The sequence below is a fragment of the Heteronotia binoei genome, chromosome 4 (genome assembly GCF_032191835.1).
Source record: "Heteronotia binoei isolate CCM8104 ecotype False Entrance Well chromosome 4, APGP_CSIRO_Hbin_v1, whole genome shotgun sequence".
NCBI classification, from domain to species: Eukaryota; Metazoa; Chordata; class Lepidosauria; order Squamata; family Gekkonidae; genus Heteronotia; species Heteronotia binoei.
In genome coordinates, this window is record NC_083226.1 from 141,623,120 (window position 1) to 141,648,167 (window position 25,048).

At 42.7% G+C, this 25,048-nt stretch overlaps 1 protein-coding gene across 4 annotated transcripts in view; it reads left to right on the forward strand.

The window, feature by feature from the left end:
• Positions 1 to 2,337: 2,337 nt before the first annotated feature.
• The window catches only part of ADAMTS6 (ADAM metallopeptidase with thrombospondin type 1 motif 6), a 231,690-nt gene continuing 208,979 nt past the window's right edge, over positions 2,338 to 25,048 (forward strand). For 2 of the 4 annotated variants that reach the window (XM_060235914.1, XM_060235915.1), the window contains exons 1-3: positions 2,338 to 2,892; positions 18,818 to 19,166; positions 20,021 to 20,388. In XM_060235914.1, coding sequence (XP_060091897.1) covers positions 19,070 to 19,166; positions 20,021 to 20,388 — 465 coding nt within the window. In that variant the 5' untranslated portion in view covers positions 2,338 to 2,892; positions 18,818 to 19,069. The remainder of the gene's footprint in view (positions 2,893 to 18,817; positions 19,167 to 20,020; positions 20,389 to 25,048) is intronic. The other 2 variants (XM_060235912.1, XM_060235916.1) reach the window with 2 other exon arrangements.

Consider the following 25,048-nt stretch of genomic DNA (forward strand, 5'->3'; position numbering starts at 1 on the left):
AAGTGGAGTAATAGTCCAGATAGGATACATTAATTTTTTCCTGTGTTCATTCCAATTTACTGCATCCGCCCGCAGGATGGCGCTCTTTGTACAAGCAATTGCAGCCAGGAATCTTGGCCAGGCATCTGTTATCGAAAGACTTCTCAAGATGTTTAGGGACGCATTTTCACAGCGCGCAGCACTACACCGTTCCTTATTGTTGTTGCTTGTAAATGTATATATTTGACATAATAGATATGGGCCACCACAACATTCCGTAATTCCCCCCATCTTTGAGTCTAAATACACGCTAGAAGGTGGCGGTTAACCTTGAAACAGCGGAATGCATTTCTGCCTAAGGCTCTAACTCCATTAGATCTGCCCCAACCTAACGTGTTTCTCCCGGTGGGGCGTGTCAATGACAGTTCAGAGGGCGAGAAGCGAGAACCTTAACTGAGGTAGTCATGATGGGGAGTCTCGCCTCCGCTGGTTTCCCAATGATCCACTCCTCCGAATTGCCATAGTTGTTCTCTTGGAACTTTCCATTCTGAATCATGTTCCTGCCAAGTATTCATGGATAAACCCGAAGGCTCACACCTGCTACCGCTGTATCTGAGGTGTGCTTGCACACAAAAGGTCATTCCTTAAATAAAACTTTGATCTTAAAAAGTGCCACTGAACTCAACGTTTGTTCACCTACCACCTCTAGTTTGGTTGGGGGACCCCCCCCCCAATAATAGTTTATGAGATGTAATCTTAACAGAATCCTGACACCTTAGAGTGGTGGAGCTTTACCCCTCCCCCTTGACCGACCAGGCTGTCAGTTCCCTCTGTGGATGGGCGGGTGGGAATTTCAAAGCGCCAAGTCGACCCTTCCGCATCTCCAAACCCCTCCGTATCGCAGGAGGACGACAACGGGGGCAAATGCGGACGCCTGTTTTCTTTCCCAACTAAGACTGTGGCCGGCTTTGGCTGTCAGTGCCCTGAGGAAACAATCCATCTCCTGTTTCTCTCTCTCTCCCCCCCCCCCCCCCGCCTCTGGGTGCCACTTGGATTGTGCCATCACGAATGAAAGCGAAAGTGAATGACTGTAAAATGACTGGGGAAAAGACGAGGGCGGAGCGCGTGAGACTCGGGATGGGGGGAGGTCTGAAGCAAACCTCGGTCAACACAGTCTTCACAAAGTGCTTGTCACTGGTGCAATGAATGCCTTGAAATTTTGAGGAGGGACCTTCTTCGTATCTTCAGCCAGCAACCATACCGGCTACCATTTCAGAAACTGTTTCTTATCTCCATCTGGAAATAATATTCCTGGAGGGATGCCTTGCGCGTGCTCTCTCTCTCACACACACAAGGAGCACAAGGTCAGTTCAGAGCGCAGGAAGACAAGGGGGAGGAGTGAGCGAAGCTGCGTGCAACTCCCTGATCTCCTGGTGAAAGAGTCTTACCGCGCAAACAAGCTCCATGGGATGGGGTTGGTCACGAGAAGGGTTAACTTTTTAGGGGTATCCTAAAAGCGAATGTGTGCAACATACACATGTTTGGAAACAAGCAGAAGTCCAGGTTCAGCCGTGCATGTTTGCTATCCATTCACCGCCCTGAAAAACTGGCGGCTTCCGTGCGTGAATGAGACCCAACAGGCAGCACGCCAGCACTCCTTCACACTACGCTCTTTACAAGTTCACACGTTAGCTTGCAGGTCTTCATGTGCAGACAGTACACTATATTAAGGGGTAAAGGAATGATACTGCACGTGCATCTGTGAACCACAGCGCCACGATTAGAGGCATCGCCGTGTTTCTTCTCTGCGTTTCTTTGCCCCGAGTTCCTACCCGTAGAGCTATTTGCTGAACACATACAGGTACGACTAAGTTTGCAACTAAATTAGATTTCCCGGAATACCCCCCTCCCCCCATGACGTGAACTTGTTCACTCTTCTCCTCCGGACTCCTTGCCTCGCTTCCGAGGATTCCAGTCGTTTGAAACCCGCAGTGCTGTGTTTCAAGTGGTTCCTTTACGTTCCCAGGCAGCGGAGGTTTTTCCCAGCGACACTAGCTCGTCGGAAGCCAAGTCTCCGTTCACCCATCTCGCCAGAGCAGTTCCAGTAGCGCGTCGGGTTACAGGCAGAGCGAGACTAGGCACAGGCAAGGGAGAGGCGCGAGGTTTTCCCTGTGCGTTTGCACACATGAAACGTGAAGGGAGGCACGAAGGCTGCACACTCCGGAGACCCCAACAGAGTTTCTTTCAACACCCCCCCCCCCCAATTGTTACCCTGATTGTACCTCCGCGTCCCCCTCCCCCTCCACGTGATGGGCTCGACATGCGCAGCAGAGTCAGGGGCGCCGGAGGCACATTTGCAGACTGACGTCAGTGTGCACAACCTCCCAGGCCAAAATAGTCCGCTGCTGCTGCAGCTCTAAACTTGGCTGAAGGCCGGTAGTGAGAAGAGATCTCGAGCTACTTCAACAAAACTTTCTCTCCAGTCTTTCCTGCTCCTTCTCCCCCTCCTTTCTCCCTTCTTTCCTGCTGATGGTATTCACATGATAGCCTTGCATTGAAAGGGGTGCCAAGAAGAGAACCCCCAACCCCCAAATTAAGTCGTTTTTTCTCCTTTCCTCACTTCCTTTCTTCCCCCTTTCTTTTCTCTCTCTCCCCCCCCCTCCGTTGTAAAAGACAAAATATGCAGAGTGTTAGGTAGACTGGATGAATTGATGGCATCCTTTTTCCTGCCAAGTCAGTCCGTTTTCTAAGCTTCCCCTTTTTAGAAATTCTAGAGGATTTCATTCTGCTGTAGAATATAACTGGCGTGGCTTGCCAGGCGGGGAAATCAGAGAGTGGAATACGGGAATTCTCCAAGTGCAATTTCTGTTGTTTGAAACTCACTTTATATCAGAGAAATTGAAGATGAAAACGGTAAGGAAAGACTTCACGGAATCTTTGCCTTATAATTTTCTTGTCTCCCGGCTTAATGGAGCGTTCAGATGTGGAATGGGGGTGGTTTATAATGCACTAGGCGAAGTGGATTTTGGATGATTACTCAGAGAAGCCTCCGAGCTTTGGGGATTAATGGGGGGGGGGGGTGCGAGGATTTTCTATGGCAAAGATGCTTAATTTATTAAGCGTGCTCTCGAGCAGGGCAAACTTTTTTTTTTCTGCTTTAGAGTCAGACAGAACCAATTGTCGGCGAAATAACGTGAAACGTAAACGTTTAAACTTTTTGCCTATAATATTAAAAACCCTTCATTCGATGATGTCAAGTCAGTGCCTGTATAAATGGGGAGACAAGTGCATATTTTTATGCAATGGACTGAAGAGTGCTGTGTTAGAGCCCGGATGCTCGAGTAATAGAGAGACATTAAGCTCTTAAGAGGCTAATGGGAGAGATGGTCGAGTGTAACTTTGATTTACTCCTAGACGCTGGGGATTTGCTAGACTAGTAACCCTCATGGAGTCGGTGTGTGTCTGTATGCCGTTCAAAGGGATTTTGGGGAGGGGGCAAAGATGTTATGGCTCAGCTGGAGCGTGGAGTAGTAGCTGGAATTGTGCTGTCTGCTAATGTGTATCCAGTCTCTTGTCTTTGCTAATTTATTTCATTGTTGTACAAGTAGGGGGAAAGAGAGCGCGAGAGAGAGTCAGTCTCAGACTCTTGTTTTTATTTGGACTGCCTTTGCAACGCATTTGGGCCGCATGCCAAGTGTCTGGGTCACACGCGTTTTATCCAAATAGATTTAGCGCTGCTGTCTGGAAATGGGCTGCTGAATGTTAACTTTAGGATCAGCTCCACCAGAACAGCTCGAGACTCTTCCCTCCTGTGGCGGGTGCTGGGTGCGGGGAGGGGGGGGGGCTTTTGTTCTTTAGAGTTCTCAAGGGGTAAATGTAAAACGTTCTTTTGTGCTCAGAAGTTTGTGTGTGCGCTCAAGGGGAGTTGGTTTAATTTTTTTTTAAACCGCGTCTGGACTTTTAGCAATAAAAATGACAGCTGATCCTTTAGAATGTTAACTCTGGCAGGCGGGCGGGGGGAGAGGGCGGTGCAAAACTTTACAGATAAAACGTGCCGGCCCCCCTCCCCCCCTCCCTCGCACTACCTAGGTGGCAACTGATCTGGTGAGTTGCGTTTGAACACAAAGCGGCTGCACCAGCAATTTGATTCCTGTTTTGTTTCTTATTAAGGCTGCAGCCCTACGCATACACTTAGAAGCAAGTCCCATTGAGCTCGATGGTGTTCCTCAAAGGAATAGGATTGGGTTTTAAAATGCCCCCCCCCCGCCTTCCTTTTTGTGTGTTTTAAAATCTGTAATAAAAAGCCGTCCAGCAGACACCTCAACCTCAACATTTTTAACAAGTGTGTCTTCTAAAGGAAGCTTGGTAAAGGGAGAGGTGAGCAACCCCTCAAACGAACAAACTTCTTCGGAGGCTGGGAGAGGAGGCGTAAATCCAGTACCTGCGATTTATTTCGGTTTGATTTGCACGCACACCCACACACCCCTTGCCGGCCCCTGCCTGTGCATTGCCTTAGCAACCTCTCGTAGCCCCAGTGATCAGTGGCCGCTCTCGCCTGCCCATTCAAGACGCAGCCCCGGCTGGCCGAGCTCCTTGCCAGGCTCTGTGACTTGCATGTGAGCAGCCAGGAGCCAGAGCGAGCGAGTGAGTGAGTGAGGGGGATGGGCCGCTCTCGCCTCTGTCAATATGGAACCGGGAGCGCGCGCCAAGGAATAAATTTGCCTCTTACCCAAAGGCGTAGCTGCCAGACACCCATGTGTATTTTAACCTTGAAGGCCGCTCCTCAGCTGCAGACATTACCCACCAGGAGAGGAAATGGGTCTTTATCCTTGGCATCAGCAAGCAAGGCAACTCTGGAGTGATTGCAAAGCCAGCCAGCTACTACACCCCCCCCCCTCCCCGGTTTCAGAGATAACGTCGGATCTGTTTCTCTCCCCCCTGCATCCCCGGCAGCGGATGTATTTGCAGGCGTTTTACTGCGGCTTAGCGCCAGGGCATTAGCGAGCCACAGGTGCTACCGCAAGGGCTAGTAATGTCTGAGCAAACATTGCACCAGGAGATAGATGATTGCGCTGGAGAATGAGGCTCATTGAAAAAGAGCGGCCGCCGGAAAGCCATCGGTTCTTGCTGCTTTTGGAGGCAGTCCCAAGGCCAGCGGTGGTGGCTGAGCTGCGAGGCGTTGCACCGTTGCCAGGGCTCCGGGGAGCGGACTGGGAGGGAGGCCGTTTGGAAGAGGCACAGGGAACTCATGGGCAGAAGAGGCTACCTGTTTGCATTGTGATGAGGGGACTTCAGTGGGTCCCAGAGGTGAGTAGGGGCTCTAAAAGGCCAAGGGCTTCATTTTGGGACAGGAATCTGTGGCCAGTACTAGGGCTATGTTTCTGCTCATGTGTAGAGTGTTTTTTTGCTCACTGTTTACCTGCCCCAGCCTACTTCCCCACCTGCATTTATGATTAAAAAGTGGAGCTTCCAGGCCTGGAGACCATGATTTACAGGATAACTTGGCTCTTGCAGCTCTTTTTGAATGAAAAAAAAGAAAAGAAAGAAATTAAGCACTGGAACATCTTCTGCAGCCTGCCAAGGTTTCCCCTGAGCTTCAGAAAGAACAAGAAGCACCACAACCCTCTACATGGCCTCAGTCATTTGTAAGCTTTCTAAAATAGCTATCCTCTCCAGAAGGAAACTGAGGTGAATGTCAGTGTAACTATATCATGTCCTCACCACTGCTAATATATTTATAGCATTTTAATTGTAGCATATTGAGGGAGAAGAAAGGCAGGTTTGTGCTCCTCAGGAAAAGGCTGCTAAACCAATCACCTGCACCTCCACCGAGCTCCCCTGTGCATCGTTTATTGCCTGCTTTTCTTCACCTTTGCTTTACTATTCCAGGGAGGCTTTTTCCATTAGGCACATGACGATTGGATTTACATATGTGTGAAAAAATTAATCCATGTGAATGAGTTACCCTTGCAAATATATACTGTTGATAGAAAAAAAAAACTGTGTGCAACTAGCTTAATGATGTTACAGGGCTGAGATCCTGACCTTGTGTGATACTTCACATCTCTTTCAGAGTGTTACCGTTGGGTCTGTGGCATGTTTTACAGAAGCCTTATCTCCTAGCTTCAGCGCTAGAAATTGGCTGTGCCTGCTGACGCTGCTGCTTCAGTCCAGGGGGGAAGCCCTTTGGGTGTTGCTGAATAAGAACTTTGAAGAGGGGATGGATGGAGCCATAGCTGGTGCCTGTTGCCCCACTTAAGCCCTCTTAGCCTGTCCTCTCCAGCAGCTGTAGTGGGAGATTTCGCCTTTGCTTTTTCAAGTTAGGCAGGTGGAGCTGTCCAGTCTCCTGTTTATTTTGTGCAGAATGCTGTGGGTAGCTGTCATTGTCATAAGCAATTTGTGCCACCACAGTTGTTGAAGGGATAGAATTGGCTACTAAATGTCATAAATGTATAGAGATAATGTATGGTATTTTAATTGTATGAATCACTTAAATTGCTTTGGGCTTGCTTACTAGATGGATGACTTACTAGATAGAGATCCATGGGCCATAAGAAGAAGTCTCTGAAGTAAATAAATCCTGAATGGTGTCCTGTCCTCACTGGAAGACCTTGCAGGGGTGGGAATTTATGAAAATAAAGTACTATTAAAGAGGAGCTGGAAGGCATCTACAAAAGGCTTTGTATAGTTCAGTTTATGATACTCAAATGGAGACTTCACTGTAGGCCAGGTACTCGGGTGGATCCTGTCGCTCCCCTGCCACTCCACTGATCAAAGTTTGTTTATTCATTTCTTTATTAATTAAAATAGCTACACCCCGCATTTTCTTCTGGCTCAAGTTTGAAGACTTCTTCCAGTCTAAAGAGCCTTCGTTCAAATTAAGTGAAATGGAAGAACCACTTAAACTGGAAGAAGGCTTCTTGGAGGAGGAGGATGGTGGAGTTCAAAGTATAGAGTGAGGGTGCAAAAGATGCAAAACAAGCATATAAACATTTGAAAAAATAAGTTATACTTGTAGGAAAGTTCCCTAACCATAGAAGCAGCTCCATAAGCAGGTACATTCATACATTTTATATTCCTGCATATAAAATATATTAAGACATGCCCAAATTGTTGTTCAATAAAAAATAAATTAGGCCTGGTGGTATAAGAATAACAGGATATAATTCCATGACGGCTTTGATGAGGAAAGCCAGACTTTAGGAATGCAATAGTTCCTTCTGGTATTAAAATCTATGAATGAAAACACTGATAAACCCAACTAATCTCAACACCTGCAACTTTCATTTAGTCAAATTGTGCCACCTGCTTGCAAAATAATATCCTTGTGTCTCACTATAATTTCCATGCTTCCCAGGTGGACTAGTCTAATTTCTTACAGAATAAGAACATATGTGCCTACAGCAGAGCTTTAATAGATTCTCATTGTATGCATAGTCACCTGAGATGCCATTTGCTGTGTATTTTGAGTCTCAAAACCATGGCCCCAGTCCAGAGAAAAGGAGCTGCATCTCTTAAACTATGCTGAAATCTATGAGGTCAAGTCTATTCTTGGCTAATTTAGGCTTCACTGATTTAGAGAGATTCTATGCTCAGATGAATTGACTCAGTAAAGGAAGTCAGGGCCTTCAGTTTGCAAGACCTGAGCATGATTGTTAATGATAGGATGTTTTGAAGGTCATTACTTTTTACAGTTACCATGAGCTGCCACATAACACTCACATAGACACAGATAAGTTTTTCTGAACCATAACTTGTTTGTAGTGAATTTGTATTTGCATGCAGTTAACGCCACCGCTCATTGCAATCTCTACCACTGAGTTGGGCATTGTGAATGAGAGTGCTACAGGATCAGGTGCTATTAGTTGTAAAACTTGCAGGGTTAAAATTCTAATGTGAGTTTTCAGATGCCAAAGTCATTGCTTGGTCATCGCTTTCATCTTGATCTGAAAGCCAGTTAAAATGAAATAGCCTTTTGCTTGTGTAGACTGACATGAAGGAACCTGAATTTAATTAAATCCAAGCCCTTTTTGTTTCACCGGGAAGTGGATTGGACTGTAAATACTTAGTATAGGCAGGGTGGTCATATCACTTCTAGAGTTTAAACTTGCATAATACCTTACAGCAACTTAGTTTCATATTGATAGGTATGGTTTGTGCCAAGTGAAATACAATTTTTGTGCAGGACTGATTATGTATTTAATTTTAACAATTTGTTCTGCTTTTGAATATTCACGGAAGCGGAATTATTTTAGAAAGCTCTAAAATTGTAGAAGACAGAAAAGAGTAAGCCTGGTCTGTACATGAGCTATGATGAAGTCCTGTTTCTAGGAAATATTGCTCATTGATCCTTTGGTTTCTGAATTCTTTTTGGTTTGTATTTTACCAAGACATTTCTCTATAATGACATTCAGACTAAATATACACCCCTAATATAGAAACCAATAAAATTTTGTATTTGATTCTATATGCAATGTTTGATGGCATGTGAAAGTTCAAAACTGAATGGCTGTTGACATCTGCATGTTAATGTTAGCATCATCAAGGCCAAACTAACAGTGACAATGTCCATGGGTCTGATATATATCTGCTGCCACCATTTTAAAGGGATTTAAAAATGGTACAAGAGTCCAATCATTAAACACATGGTGAGCTGAGACAGTCTTGTCTCCCCACCCCAATCTTTTGAAATGCTGAATTAGCCACTGGGTGCAGGAGCAGGTGAGGAAGAAAAGTAATGTATCCATGTTGCTGCATAAACACTAGACCACTAGTCCCTCCCACTGATTCAAGTCTTGTATAGCTGTCTAATTTGGCAGAATGGAGGTGACAGCCAAATATGTATTCTGTCCTACCTAGTCATGCATGACTACATAATTGTAGTTGGATTACAGTGGTGAAACCACCAGTATTACACAACCCAGCAGTAAGTCGGCCTGGTAACCTCTTGGCATCTTGTTCAGTGGGAAGACTTTGTTTTCCTTAATGAACTATCAAATAGCTAACTCTGGCTATATGTCACTGGTATGCCATGATGTTCATTACAATACACTTGAATGCAGTTAAGAAACCATTGACAGAATATTTATAAAATAACCCAGCAATGTTTATATTTGGTCTTTCTTGAACCTGTAACTATCTCATTATTCTTTGCATGATTTATTTTTGTATTTAGATAGATAGATAAATTTATTGTCATTGTTCTCAAAAAAGAAAATGAGAGCAACGAAATGAGGTGCTCTTCCACAGACATACCAACACATCAACACCCACAAAAGGACATATACATAGACCATTTAAATGCATCTAAAAACACATAACCATTCATAACCCTGCATTTAGCTTAACCACGGCACTTGGATAGAAGCTGCCCTTGAATCTATTTGTCTTTGCCTTCAACACTCTATACCGCCTACCTGACGGTAAAATCTCAAATAGCAAGTGGCCCGGATGTGAAGGGTCCCTTAAGATCATTTGTATCTTCCTTCTACATCCCATATCATACAGATCCACCAATGAGGGGAGAGAACATCCACAAATCTTCTGTGCTCTCACCATCACTCTGTGCATCATCACCATCATTTTGTTTGTAAATTCTGCTGACATTGCTTTTGAGCTGTGTTTACTTATGTTGGAGTGTAAGTAAAAAAGAGATGAGAGAAAATACATAAAGGACTGGAAAGGGAAAGGGAGGATCTTTGCCCTAAAATGGCTATTCCCCTACAATGCATCAAACCCTGAACATGATAAAGGGTACCTTTAAATATTAGTATGTTAAGTAAATAACACTGGCAGGGGTCAAGTAACGGGGGAGGGGTGGGTAGAAAGTAATATATGGGATAGATAAAAGAAGTTATTAATGATAAGAAATATAATTTGTTACCATATGTTACCAAATAAAATTGTTTTATACAAACATGATAATTCAATGCAGCACTATTTAAATACTGTATTGTATATCCCTGAACAAGTGACTGGTAGCAGCAATGATGTGGTAAAGCTTGTAACTGTAGGACCAGTAGCAGCAGTCAGCTATGTCATCATAGTGTGTGAATAGCAAGCAAACTTTTCTTTCATCGGAGCTTCCAGAACAGGACACACAGTCCCAAACTGCCAAATGTTTCCCATCTTGTGTGTAGCATTATTGGGAAATGCTGGAGTTAAGGCTGCCTGTAAAACCCTGAGTCAAGTGTCTTCTGTGCATGCATTATATAATAGTATCTAATTCTTACTCTCTTGAGAGTGTACTTAATTGTAGACCATGACATAATCACACATAATTGTAGTCTTTCGCTGCTTCTGTCATGTACTTCCTGTGTTGATAGAGGGCAATTCTCAGCCCACATGGGGAAATTTTAATTTTGTATTCCTCACTTGTTTATTCTTGCTGATGAGCTAAAGAGTTATAGGATTTGTGTTGCTGAACTGGAGAACTCATAGTTATAACTGCCTATGAGTACACAATTATCTAGGTTGTTTTGTCTTCCTCTTCCTCCAAAGAGCCCAGAGTATATTCATGGTTCCCCTTTCTACTTTTTATTCAGAAGGATGTGGGAAAAGTTGAGCACACTTTGTTGTGGCACTTAACTGTTCTCAAAATTCCAATGGTAAGAAAAGGTTGGAGACCTCTGATCCAGGGTGAAAGTATGCTACAGTTTTATTGGGTACAAGGGAAAAAAGTCCTGTAGCCCATAAAAGGCTAACAGACTATGAGTTAAAGTCAGTCATCAGGTACATGATATGTGTGCTCCACTGGCATGTACACATACATGTATCTTCCAGAACTCTATGTTGTTGCCCCTAGAAAGCATCATTATTAATTTTTTAAAAAAACTTCAAAGGGACACTTCAATATGAAATTTGCTGAGTTAGAATGTGTTGGGAAGTATGATGCCATCCAATTCAAACTCAGTTACTTTTTGTCTGATTTAAGTGTGATGCTGGTGGGCAAAGCAGCGTCTCATTTAAACTGGTTCACTATACTGGTAGTTCCTATGCATGTCATGTTAGCACACATGATCGTATGCCTGTGCTGTCTGTCCTCAGGCTACTAACATCAGATGTGTGAAATATGTGCTTGCTTCTTTGTAGGCATGCATACACACACTCATGTCTGCTGGGCCACTGTTGCTGACATTACTAAAGTAAGCAATCCCACTCTGGGAATCAGTTCAAGTGAAGGAAAATGAAAAGTTTTAAATAGCTTGTTGTAAGCTCATCAGCTTGGCCACTTCTAGCACTCAGCTGTGTTGGCAACCTCAAATGTTCTAAGGTGTTGGCACACTAGACATAAAACTTGGTTGGGTATAGTCATTGTCTTGTTACATCTTACACTTTTTGTGGGTTCTACTGCTACTAACAGCCAAGAATGGTGTACTTCCCTGTTGATCATTCACTAAGGTTGTTCTGCCATTGGTGTCCTAGGTCCCAAGTTCTTAGAGTAATTATCAGAACCACAATTAATTGTTCCCTCTATTCCCCTTCCCTGGTAAATTCCTTTTTAAGGGCTTTTTGAATTGCTCTGAGGTATAGACTTCAGAAAGGATATATTTATTTTGCTCTCCCCTCTACTTGCTTTGCCTTCTGAGAATACAGTTTTATATACTAATGCTAAATGAAGAATAGGGCCAATATGGTCTTGTGCACATCCACTGTTATGCCTAGCTTTTGATATAGAAAGCAAAACACTTTTGTTTCCCTGTTAACTGTTGTGTCATTCCTGAATTGCTGGGAGAGAGAATATGAAGTTGTTATTAAACATATGGAGCAGAGGTGCATCAGTGGCTGTTCGCCACAGTGTATTGTTGGAACTCTGTCGGGACAGTGATGCTCTGTGTTCTTGATGCTTGGGGAAGGGCACAGTGGGAGGGCTTCTAGTGTCCTGGCCCCACTGATGGACCTCCTGATGGCGCCTGGTTTTTTGGCCACTGTGTGACACAGAGTGTTGGACTGGATGGGCCATTGGCCTGATCCAACATGGCTTCTGTTATGTTCTTACAGAGTTACAACTTTTCTTCACCTTGTTTTTCTCCCCTAAGCTGGCCGCAAGCCAGTCTCATTCTCTCATGTACAAGATATGTAGATTGTTAATTGCTCTCTTACTGCTGTGTGAAGCAAGTCCCACTGAGTTTGGTGAGATTTGTTTCCAATAAGTTTGCCTAGAATTGTCTGTATGTCTTATGCCTGCATTTCTAGGTACACTTACTTAGAAGAGTGTAACTCTATTCAGGATTGCCTTGCACATATCATCTGTAACGTATAATGAAGTGGCCCACTCCTGAGTCTTTCACGTTTCTGCCATTCTCCCTCACAATCTGATGAGTAGGCAGGATCCAACTACATAAGCAAAATAAAGCTTCTTCACCATAAATATCACTCACCCACCTACCCCCTTTTTTTTAGTTTATACCATGTTATGACTTTTGTGTGTTCAATTTGAAACTATAATCCTCCTTAGAACTCGAGGTTTTGGGATGATTTTACTTATATTGTTTTAAAAATTACATTGTTTTGTTTTGGCTACAAGTAGATGCACATTCTCAGGTCTTAGGCAGCTGTTGTATATTAGCACAAAATATTTGAGACCAGCATTTTGAAAGAAACAAAACAAAATTACAGTTGCTGTACTGTGCAAGGGCCAACAATTTATAATGTGGCTGTCTCTTGAAAATGTTTAAATATGTACTTGTCATTGCAAATACTCCAATCTTCATGTGCAGTATTTTTGATAACATTTGTGGCTTCATGGGTTTTTATGAAATGTATAATTTTAAACACTGAACTGAATTTTCTGCTACCAACGACCAACAGGAATTCTGCCTGAATGAAGTATGCAAGATATGGTCTTGAAAAGCAGCAATAAATACATGCTGTGAGATCAGAAAGTACATACTTTCTTTGCCAGAAAATATATTTTATCTGTCCAGGATTTCTCTTTAACTGTCAGCAGATCAAGCCCAGTTGTTCACTGATGAAACTGGCATTTGTGTAGACTTAAACAGGCATTCAAAGTATCCCCTATTATTCTATATGAAATATCAGGCATGGAATGTGACTTACCAAAGTTGAGCCTGATGTAAGGCTGCTTTGCAAAGCATTGTGCTGCCAGGGAAAGTAGAATTGGTCATTACTATTAATATGGCAACTCTATATTTACAGTACTACATCACTTTGCTTAACAGTCTCCTTCCTATCCCCACCTTGTATGAGCTACCATGTAGTGCAGGTATGCAGTTGAATATGGTGGCTCACATTTTTGGACCCTCATTAGATTTATGCTTCTGTGCGCAAAATAGATAACAAATGGTAGGTCTGAAGTATTCTGACCTGGATGGTCCAGGCCGCCTTGATCCCATCAGGTCTCAAAAACTAAGCATCTTGGATAGGAAACCACCAACTAAAGCCCAGGGGCGTTATGCAGAGGCAGGCAGTGGCAAACAATCTCTGAATGTCTCTTGAATTTATCTATAGGGTCACCATAAATTGGCTGCAACAGGATACACTTTTCACCTCCACCAGGTTTGAACTTGCATGGTTTTCCAAAATCAAGGGGTATTACAGGTCACATGACATCAATCCTATGAGGAACACTGGTTCTCCAACTGTTCTGTTTACTGCTTCTATCTCTTTACTAACTAGAATTTCAGCGGGAAAGGCACCTTAGTCTATTGACCTTCAGCAACTTCATACTTTTATGTTAGTAGTACAAGCTTTTATTGACTTGAGTCTTCTTCAGCAAATGAAGCTTTTAAGATGCCCCAAAAGGCTTGTTTATTTTAACTAGCTAGGAATGCCACTAAGCCTACGGTTGTTTGACAGGTAGGGTCACACATAGATAGTCCCTAAGCATTTTACACATGTCTCTTGAGTCCTCTTGCCCGGTGTGTGGGTGTGGGTGTGTAAATTGTAGATGACTGGGGAAGGCAATGGCAAACCACTCCTTAAAAAGTCTGTCAAGAAAACGTTGTGATGCAACAACACCCCATGAGTTGGTAACAACTTGGTGCTTGCACAGGCCTTTTAATCTTGAGTCCTTATGCTGTTTAACTGAAGGAATGCATCTTGATGTTGGTATTGTCTGTTTTTAACAATTCTGTTGTATCTCTCCCCCCCCCCCCAATCTAACATGTATTAGTAGATACCTCGAGTCTTTTAGAAATGTGGAATATAAATATTTTAATGAATAAATTGAACCCCCACAAAGTGTTAATGATGCTACTAGTACCTCTACGATGTAGACCTTGAATGCTTACCTGTTTGTCCTGCCTGGTGGTAGCCACTACAGAGTGGTGGTGGTAGCCACTACAGTGGAGAAACTTTGTGAAGCAGAAACCTAGTACAGACTCTCAAGTTGCTTCCACAGACTTAATTCACATGCTTTTATTTAAGAGTGTCTTCTTGGAGCTCACAGGCATGTGAGTGAGCATAACAGTGTTTTCTTCTGAATGTTTTTTCAGATTATTAAAATAAATTCTGTAGGTTGCCAAAAATGAAACCCTGATGTCAGCAGATGTGTTTGTATTGTTTGAATAAGAAAATACCAGAAGTAGCTGGGAGCCTGCAATTTAACCTCTGTTGTGCCCAGCTGGCACTTAGCTTCCAAATTTCTGAACATAAAATTAAATATGTCATTGGTTTTATTTGATTTTTTAACAGATTGTAACTGCTTGTGCTTTGATTTCTAGAAGAAGGGGACCTGTGCCATTTCCCCCTCAAATATTGCTATCTTCAGCACTTTCTTTTTGAGCAGGAATGCACAGGAACACAGTTCTGGCTGGCTTGGTGTCAGGGGGTGTAGCCTAATATGCAAATGAGTTCCTGCTCGGCTTTTCCTACTGTTGGGGAATTTTATTTTACCTGCAAAATTCTAAATATGCTTAAGCATAGCAGCTATGATCCTATATTCTCAATCTTTGTTAGAAATCTCTAAATACTATCAACTTAAACGTTTGTTAAAGATATTTAACCCAAATGACAGCTCTCCAGAGTAGCTTTTCGGCTCTATAACGAGACAGCAATGCTATGAGAAATTTCCAAGGCTTATATAGATTCTACTATGAGCACTTATCACTTATCTCTGATAAATATCTGTTTTCCCAGGTCAATCTGACCATTTTCTCAACAGCTGCAAATGCAGATGGTCACTGATACTGGCTAATACCAATCTCTCTCTGAATCTCAGGCTAGACTCAGATAAGGTCTGATGAGAACTTTTTCTCTTATCTGATTCTTCCCAGTTTTGTTTTCATAAGGGGACCAGTTGAAATTTTCTGCAACACCTACAAAAAAAGCCCTATGCAAAAATGGTGATGTAAGGGGGTGTGGCCTAATATGCAGATGAGTTCCTCCTGGCCTTTTTCCTATCAAAAAAGCTTTGACTATTTCTAAATTAATTTTATCCCAGACACGTAGCAAGAAAATTTTGGATAGTGGGGTCCAAGGGATGAAAGTTTAGGTGGGGGGGGGGGCTGCAGGGCACAAAATTACAAAAAGACCTGAAATGCCCTGCGTTTTTCATGGCCACATGTTGTCCCCTCCTTGCAGGCTGCCCCCAGTGGGCCTGCAGAGGGTCAGAAGGGAGCAGGAGTTGCGTTGGGAGAGGAGGAACAGCAGTGGGTAGGCTGGCCTCCCTTCCTGTCGTCTGACCTGCTGCCGGGGTGCACAGGTTGCGTTTCTTCATGTGAAGGCTAGCAACTCCTCCAGGTATGCCAAGGCCTCCTTAAGCCCAGTGGTGGAAAGTGAGTCAGGCCCGCCTGTCCCTGTGGCTTTGGCCAGCAGTCAGCGGCTGACCGATGGTGAATGCCCAGTCTTGTGTCAGCCCCAGAAGAGGTTTGGTGCTGTGGCAGCGCTACTGCTGTTGGCAGGCAGGGCATGTGAGGCTGGGTCCAGCGTCAGGGCCAACAAGGAGGAGACTGTCCTAGCTGTTCCTGCTGCCACTGCTCCTGACAAGGAGAACCGGGCTGCACCATCTGCCTGTGTGAGTGGCTCTCGTGGAAGGAGGAGGAGGAGGCCTGGCAAGCACACTACTGGTGTTCCCCAAGGGACTCTCCCCGATGTTGTTTGGCATCTATATGCACCCCCTTGCCCAGTTTGTCAGGAGGTATGGGCTCGGATGCCATGAGCACGCAGATGACACCCAGCTCTATCTATTGATGGGTGGCCAGTCTGACTGTGCCCCAGATAATTTGGACCTGGCACTACAAGCCATGATGGCTTGGCTCAGGCTGAGTCGACTGAAGTTGAATCCAATGAAGACGGAAGTTCTCTACCTAACTCATGACTGCCCAGGTAGGGAGATTCTTTTGCTGGCTTATGACAGGGCGCCATTGACACCATGCCAAGAGTTAAGACCCTGGGCATCCTCCTGAAGCCCTCTCTAACTATGGAGTCCCAGGTAGCAGCCACTGCCAAAACTGTCTTTTTCCACCTTCAGTGGGTACGGCAGTTGGTTCCTTACCTTGAGCACAGCAACTTAGCCATGATCCATGATATGGTCACCTCAAGAATAGATGACTGTAATGCCCTCTACATAGAGCTGCTCTTGACTCAGATCAGGAAGTTGCAGTTGGTTCAGAATGTGGCAGCCAGGCTGTTGATGGGGCTTCCTCGACAGGAGCACTTCCAACCTGTGCTAAAAGCACTGCACTGCCTGCCTGTTGTGTTTCAAATCCGGTTCAAGGTGCTGGTACAGACCTTCAAAGCCCTATATGGCCTGGGACCTGTCTTTCTGTGGGACTGCCTCTCCCACATGTTCCCCAGAAAGCACTGTGGTCAGGAACTCGAAATCTCTTCTCCATCCCCGGGCCAAAGGAGGCCAGGCTGAGTTCCGCCAGGGCCTTCTCAGTAGCAGTGCCAGTTTTATGGAACACCCTCTTGGAGACTATCAAGGGTTTCTCTACAGGGCCTGCAAAACTGAACTGTTTTAGCTTGCATACAACATCTAAGATGGGAGAGGGCTGCCACTCCGCTTGGACTGATTACTGTTACTATCGACAGTAGTATCACCAAGGACCACTGATGGTGATTGTGAAATGCTGAAAGAACTTTTGAAAATCTGCCTGTTTTATACTGAAGTATAGCACCACAGAGTTTTTATTATGTTCAATGTTTTAGTAATGTTGTGTTTATAATGTTGTACTTGTTTTTTAGATGCCATTTGGCCTATTAGCTGCCTTGAGTTCATTCGCAGAGAGAGCGGGATATAAATGTGATGAAATAAATAAAAAAGAAAGGATGGAAGACCCCTCCAATGGAGGGGCCATACATATGGAAGGGGGGTTTGAATGGAGAGGCCTGGGCCCCCGACCCCCCGTAGCTATGGGGCTGTTTTATCCTCACTGGAGAAAATTTACATGTATTTTCCCTCAGCTAGGGCAGCAGATTGGAAATTGTGATTTTTCAGGGGAGAAATGGCACAGGGAAGGTTTAAAAATCTTCTTCCCGCTAATATTCATCATTAATTGGAAAAAAATCCTTTGCCCTGTTATGTGGGCATTATAGCAAATAAATCTTCTGTTTATTAGATGATAGTTTTGCTGTGTCCTTAATAATGGATGTAGTGAAACTCCTTATCCTTCATTATAAGAGATTCCTCACTTTTTGTTGACTAATTTCTATCACAGTTTCCTTGTGTGTTTGTTTTTTGCATATCCTAAAGTTACTGCCAGCATTGGATGAAATGTTATACTTTCATAGTAAAAATATTCAAATATTTTAAGAATGGTTTAACAAATATATAACTTCATAAGCTATTTACAAACCAAATTATATAATACTTGTATGGCTTGCATACATCTCATCTCCTTCTATCCCCAGTCTTTCTGTTGTGCCTTTTCATTTCCATAAACATTTTTACCTATATTCTCTTCCTCCTGTTCTTTATTGACCCATCATTAATTGGTCAAAGACTAGCAAGTGGAATAGGGTACATTTGTGACCTCTGATCTTGAGAGAAGAGACTGGATTTGCAACACTCTCCAATAAAGAAGAGCCACTGTAGGAGACAAATACAGGAGAGGAGATGGTTGTTCTACAAGATACAAAACACAAACACATTTTTATTTGGTCACAATCTTGTCCATACAAAGTACAAACTCAAAAGCATGCTATATGGGCACAACACTGATATCTTACAAGCATAGTCTCTTCTGATTCAACTCTTAACACAGAGTACATGTGGATCCCTCTGGCTTAGCAACTAACCTTTTCTTTAGACTCTGGAGGGGCAGGAAGACAAGTCTGTGGTCTTATTGGGAGGAGGGGATTCTAGGGGGAATAAGCAGACAAAGGGACCCCTTCGTATGAAGAGGACATCTTCTCTTTGCTCTGTGCATGATCCTTACCAGACATCAGGAATTCACCACATTGCATTCCAGGAGCTTTGAGGCAGTTAAGATAGGATTAGGTCCTTTCTAAAACTGTTCTGTTCTCTTTAATGCGTATGAGACATAACTTTTTGAGTATTCACTGTCTGATAAAGTCTGCAGCCTCTGAGGTAAGGAGCTGTCCTCTCGCTGCCATAGGGTGGACAGTTATGGGCTGTGACAGGCATGATATTGCAACAACCTACACACACAAAAAATGGTTAAAGAGTTGCACTTATGTAAACCTTACCTTTCTTGGTGATCTAAGGCCTGTCATTTTCTCGCAGCCTCACCTATGTTACACCATTGTTATGAGGCTAAGATGGAAGAGGGGACGCTAAGATGGAGGAGGGGAGGACCATATATGTGGTCCTGTGCTCCTTGAAGGAAGGGTGGGATGAAATTGCACCCAAGTACATTTTCTGTTTGATTAGCATTCTACTGAACTGACTTATAATGTTCTCTGTACTTTTCAGGTAAAGAAATGGACAGCATTCAGTTGCTATTCAGTTTAATTCATTGACATGTGAAGGAATAATAAAAAAAAACATTTTGGACTGAAAATGTCTGCAGACATAGAAAAGAGAGCAGATTGTTGCAAAACATCTGTCAAGAAGTGGAACCACCAAAAGCTAATCCTGAAGAAGTAAAAATTAAATATTGGTTATGGTGCAATTCTGGAGTGGAGCTGAAAGTGTAGCGCATAGGTAGCCCCACTTCTTTAAATTATGGAAATTTTGTGGAAGACGTTGACCTGGATGTTGTGCTTAAACATGGTTTTGTCAGAATTTCACGGGGACAAAAGGCTTTCATATAGTTCTCAAGGTAGGGATTCTGCTTTTTAAGCAAATATCTTTTGACACTTATTTTGGTTCCTCCATTTTTCTTAACTAATGTTAATAGTCATTGTTAGAAGTCACATATTACTCATGAAGTATGATTTTTGTTTATTTTGTGAGGCAGCACAATTAAAAAGGTATTCTTATTTTATTAGCAAATCAAGAGGATATTTTGATATATTAAATAATCCCCCAGTTAAACGATTGACTTGAATAATTCTTATGCCCCAAAAATGTCTTGCTTTCTAAGTGTGTATTTTAGGTAGTTATATGTTAACACAGTCATTTGTGTGGTTCCTCTGCACTGCAGTACATAGACTTTTGTGTGCAGGTTTGCTTCGCCTGTAAACTTCAATGGGTACAGCAGGCTTACTCTTGTAAATGAACGCCATTCATTGAAGTTAATATAATAACCTTTCGTTTGGCAAGGTAAAATTTTAGATGGATCGAAGGTTGTGTGTCCTTAGCAGATCACTGGAACAAGTCACTGTGCTGGAATCCAGCATAGGGTTTAATTTGTTTATGCCTCTTGAAATTACTTTGTATTGGATTATACATTTAGGTATTTATAAAGTGATTATTTCAATGCATATTAGTTGTTGTTCTGGCAGATAAATATGCAGTTGCTCCTGCTGGTGGCAGCCTGGAACACATGGTAGAGTAGAAATGGCAAAATATGGAGCAAATTTAGAATAGACGAGCAGAATTTCTATTTAAAATGGATTAACATTGCTTGGTTTACTTAAATGTGGATATTGTTGTACTACTCCTTGTGTCGTGTTATATTTTCTTCTTTTTTTATGCCCATATCTTGGACTGATTTACCTTGTGGTTTCAAAGAGGAATTCCTGTCTTACCTTGAACACTACCAACTAACAATCCCAGTAAGGGTTGATCATAATGGAGCCTTCCTCAGCTTTACTGTGAAAAATACTAAGCTCTCCCGGAGAAAGAAGAGGAGTACTGAACATTGTGACCAAGAACTGGCAGTATCTAAATTATTTTTTAAACTTTCTGCGTATGGCAAGCACTTTCACTTAAACCTGACTCTCAACACAGATCTGGTTTCCAAACACTTCACAGTAGAATACTGGGGGAAAGACGGACCTCAGTGGAAGCATGACTTTTTAGACAACTGTCATTACATGGGATATTTACATGACCAACATAGTACGACTAAAGTAGCGTTAAGCAACTGCAATGGTCTGGTAAGTGCAACGTACGTATTTTGACATGTTTGTGGTGTTGATGCTTTAAATTTGCAGAAAGAAATAGTCTGTCTCTATACTGGTGTAGCTCTATTACAATTCTTAATTATTTGGTTTTTGACCATATCCTTGTCACTTATCTAGTAACATTTTGGTTCTGATTTAGAGAACGTTAAGCACACTTTTTGTGTTTGTGGGATGTATTGTACTGTTCTTTTTTTTGGATGTACTGTATAATAAACATGCATAGGATTAGACTATGTGCCTCATTTAAGGTAATGAGACTTTAGATGTGACTAACTTATCCTGTGTTTCAATGAGATATATGCATGTCTGACTTCATTGGGAATGGGTCCATGTGTTTTGTGTGCTTTATAGTACCTAGAGCGCGGGTGGCCAAATTGTTGTTCTGGAGCCTCATGAGGCTCCTTCACACATACCGTGCAGCTCCCGGAGGTAAAGGAGGAACTTACTGCAGGCTTATTCTCAAGTAAGTGTGCCTAGCATCGGGACCTCAGTCAGCCTCTGAGCGCTGATCCATAGGTATGCAAGTGTTTCTGCCATGTGTGAAGTGGGGGAGCAGGGGGGAACAGGCTTGCAGGCTCTTCACCATAAAGATTGCCCAGAGACCTAGAGCAAGAGTTGAGGGAGCTACTGGAAGAATGGACAGAATTAAAGAGGGCAGTGCAGGGGTCTCCCTTAGTTTCATAGCTCTTGTAGGAGCTGAATTTACTAGCCTTGGTGTCAAGGCAAAGAGAGAGCTACAATGATGCAAATGGTGGGTAGTGATTTATATGGTACATGTGTGTTTCCTCCTCCCACTGGTGCCAAAAAATAATTTCCTAACCTTCCCCTATGCTGGTTTTATGAGGACTATTTTCCCAGTTTTTGCTTTTAAAAACATCTCCTCCTGGCATGATCGTGTAAAGTGTATACCCATGTATTTTATCTTTCTGGGCAAGGAAAGTATTAAGAGTTTTAATAAAGACATGTATGTAATATTTATTCATGTCTTGTGGCTCTCAAACATCTGACACTTATTTTATGTGGCTCTTATGTTAAGCAAGTTTGGCCACCCCCATCCTACAGTATCTTAGGGTCTTGGCCTATGTTTTTGTTAGTTTTTTTAAAAGGTGTGGTGGTATATGCATGTTCTTGGGAGTACAATGCTGTTTATAAAGTATTACAAAAATTTATCTTTAAAAACCACACAATTATGTGTGTGTGGAGTTTTGTTTCATGTCACAAGCCAGCAGCAGCTTGTGAGGTAGATAGCTTGTAACAAACACTGCTGGCTATTCAACAGCACATGCCTTCATTTTGCCCCTCCCCCTCAGATGCTTATTGATGAGTATGGGGAACTCCCATGCTGAGGAAAGTTAGGTGCCTTCCCACAGGTACCTGAGGGTTGGCTACCATGAATATGGGTCTGGCCCAGTGGCCAGCACCATACAGCTGGGCTACAGTCTTCCTAGGCTCAACTCTGCTGGGGGGGAGGAGAAGGAAAACTGGAGACAAAGGGGTAGATAAATGTAAGTTTGCTGTTAAAGGGAAGCAGAGAAGAAAGCAAGAGGAAAGGCTGTGGGGGTTTTCAGGGAAGGGAAAGAGGAGGGAGGGGGAAATGAAATATCTCCCACAAGTCCTTGGGGGTTCTCACTTGTTAACTGTGATAGCAAACGTTTGCTTTAAACATATTTGGATGGTAGAAACCTGCCTTGAAACCTTATGGGGTCACCATGGGTTGGTTGTGACTTGACAGCACTTTCTACCATCACCACAGTCTGAACAAAAGCAATATAGTTTTGTAAGCTGTCTACTTGTTGATGGGACTCTGGGTTATTTCAGCAGTAAGTCTTATATGGAAAAAGACTTATACTGTTGTAAAATAATTCAGACCTAAAAATAAACCACAGAGTAGTCAGTTATAAAATGATAAAAGAGAATACCATGTTTGGAAACCAAGACACTACTCTTCACTGTAGAAAATCTTAAAGTGTATTATGTATGATATTCAGAGGTTGCTTTTATTTCATGCAGAGGTGCCAAATATGATTTGCAGTGAACTTTTAAAGGAGTATTGATCTGAATTCATTAGCATTAAGAGGCCCTGTCATAAATTGATTTTTGTTCCATTTGTTGGCCAGGTTTTCTGTAGATTATTTCCTCTATAATTGCCATTCACAACAGTTTTCAGAGCAGCTTCTTATCTCACATAGGGCTTTACATAGGCCTATGAAATGTAGAGCCTATGACACAGAGGCCTGGTTACTTGCTATAGATAAATCTGACAGGTAGGAGGAGAAGCAAAATTCTCTTCCTGATTTAGGAACTGAAAAGAGCTGACATATTGGACTTGCATTAGTTTAATGCAACTGTTAATTGTTTTATTTTGAAAAAACCTCCACCTTATTCCCATGCTTTATGAAAAACTGCTCTGAAAGCCCCCTCAGTCTCAAAAACAATGTTGTACGTAGCACAGGGCTGCTGTTAAAACCGTTCAAAGCTTGACTGAGCTCACAAAACTAGTTATGTTATTCTTTAGATCCTGGCCAGTGTTCTCAACAAGAGATAGAGCCAGTGTGGTGTAATTGATAGTAATTTTGGATTTGAATAAGGGGAGGCATGGATTCAAATTTTCCCTCAGCATCAAAAGGTTAGTGAGCTACTTTGGGCAATGCAGTTTAAACTACCTTACAGGTCTGATGATGAAATGTGAGAACTCCTTGAATGCTGTCCTGACTTCTTTGAAGGAAGGACGAAGTACACATTTGAGAGAATAGTAAACATACCAGTTGGCTATTTTTAATGCTAAGTACCATAGAAGTCTACACTTGAGACACATTGCAGCTTTCATAATTGATAGACATATTCATGTGGCAGGTATGTACTGAATTATTCCCCCCCACACATAATGTAAAAAGTTTCAAGAAGATTTCAAAGGGTAACAATTTTAGGAATGTTAATTTGTTGTTATCTTGTTAGAGTTCTGCAGGGTGTGCAAAATGGGGCAGTTCCACCAGGACTTTGGACAGTGGCAGTGGACATTCAACCATCTGGCCTTCCTTGACAACATTGCCCATCACTGCCCATTAGGATTGCTATGTCTGACTCAGAAAATATCTGGGGACAGAAAATATCTTGGTGCTGGAGCCAAGATACTTTGGTGGTGGAGCCAGAAGCAAGGTTGTGACAAGCACAATTGAACTTCGAAGGGAGTTCGGGCCATCATATTTAAAGGGAGCATGTTCCTTTTAAATGCCTTCCTTCCATTGGAAATAATGGAGAATGGGGGCACCTTGTTTTTGGGCTTATAGAATTAGACCCCCTGGTTCAATCTTTTTGAAACTTGGGGTGAGGCACCAGGTGCTATGCTGAAAATTTGGTGCCTCTACCTCAAGAAACAGCCCCTCCAGACCCCCAGATACTCATGGATCGATTCTCTATTGTTCTCCATAGGGAATAATGGAGTACCCTGTGGACATTTCCCTTGCCCCCCCCCTCCCCTCTTTCTGATAATCCTGAAGCAGGGGGAGGGCTTCCAAACTGGGGTTGGCAACCCTACTGCCTATCCATCTATCCATATGGAGCCTAATATTATGTAGTCCTAATTGACTCCATTCTATATGCCCAGCTCAAGGACTTACATCTGATTGTTATTTATCTTTTGTCATCTTTCGGTTGATTAAAATTGCATATGTTTAGCTGGTTTTTAACATTTTAATTTTGTTGCTACCTGTCCTGAGCCTGCTTGTGGGGAGGATGGGATAGAAATCAATAATAGTAATAATAATATAATAATAATATCTCTTTCCTGAATATGCCAATGCATTAGTGGCATATAATATAATTGGGGTGGGAGGAATTTTCCCCCATAGCATGCTTGTTCACTTTAAAAGATGTAATTTACTGTGACTGGAGAAAGCACTTACTATAAATTCAGTCTTTCACTAAATATATACCACTAGGTTATTCTTGTATACCAGTTTTCTCCTAAGAATCTGGGTCCATTGTAACATCAAAAACCAATTTTGTTTTTTGATTCAGATTTGCTTTGTTTAAATGGTCGCCATGTGCAAACACTGAAACTGCATCCTGTAACAGCTGCTTCACACAGTGAAGCATTCAGGCAGAACAGCTCAGCAAGCCTGTCAGCCCCTGCTCTGAAGCCTGTAAATCAGGAGTGTTGAACTCACTTGTCATAAGGGCTGGATCTGACATAAATGAGACTTTGTGGGGCTGGAGATATAAACTTTAAAAGGACAGGGTTTTTAAAAATTTAAAATAAAAACGTGCTTATAATTCTCACAATATTTTGTTTAAAATGGAAAGGTGGGGGAATAGTGGGATTTGGCAATGCAGTTTTTAAAATAAAACATCAAGAAAAAGCACAAGGATCACAGCAGAAACTAAAAATATACACTAAAATATAAAATGCTGTGAGTGTAGGAAAATATGAAATGGCTGGGCCTTGCAAGGTTTTCCCCACCACCAGTGGGTCTACTCAGATTGACAATGGCTCTCCAGTGTAATATCCCCATTTGGCTGTGGGTTTTCCCAGGTTAGAGTACTCACTAGGCACCAGTTCTTGGATCCATTCAGCAGAGACAAGCTGGCTCAAAGCATCAACTCTTTACATAAGAACATAAGAGAAGCCATGTTG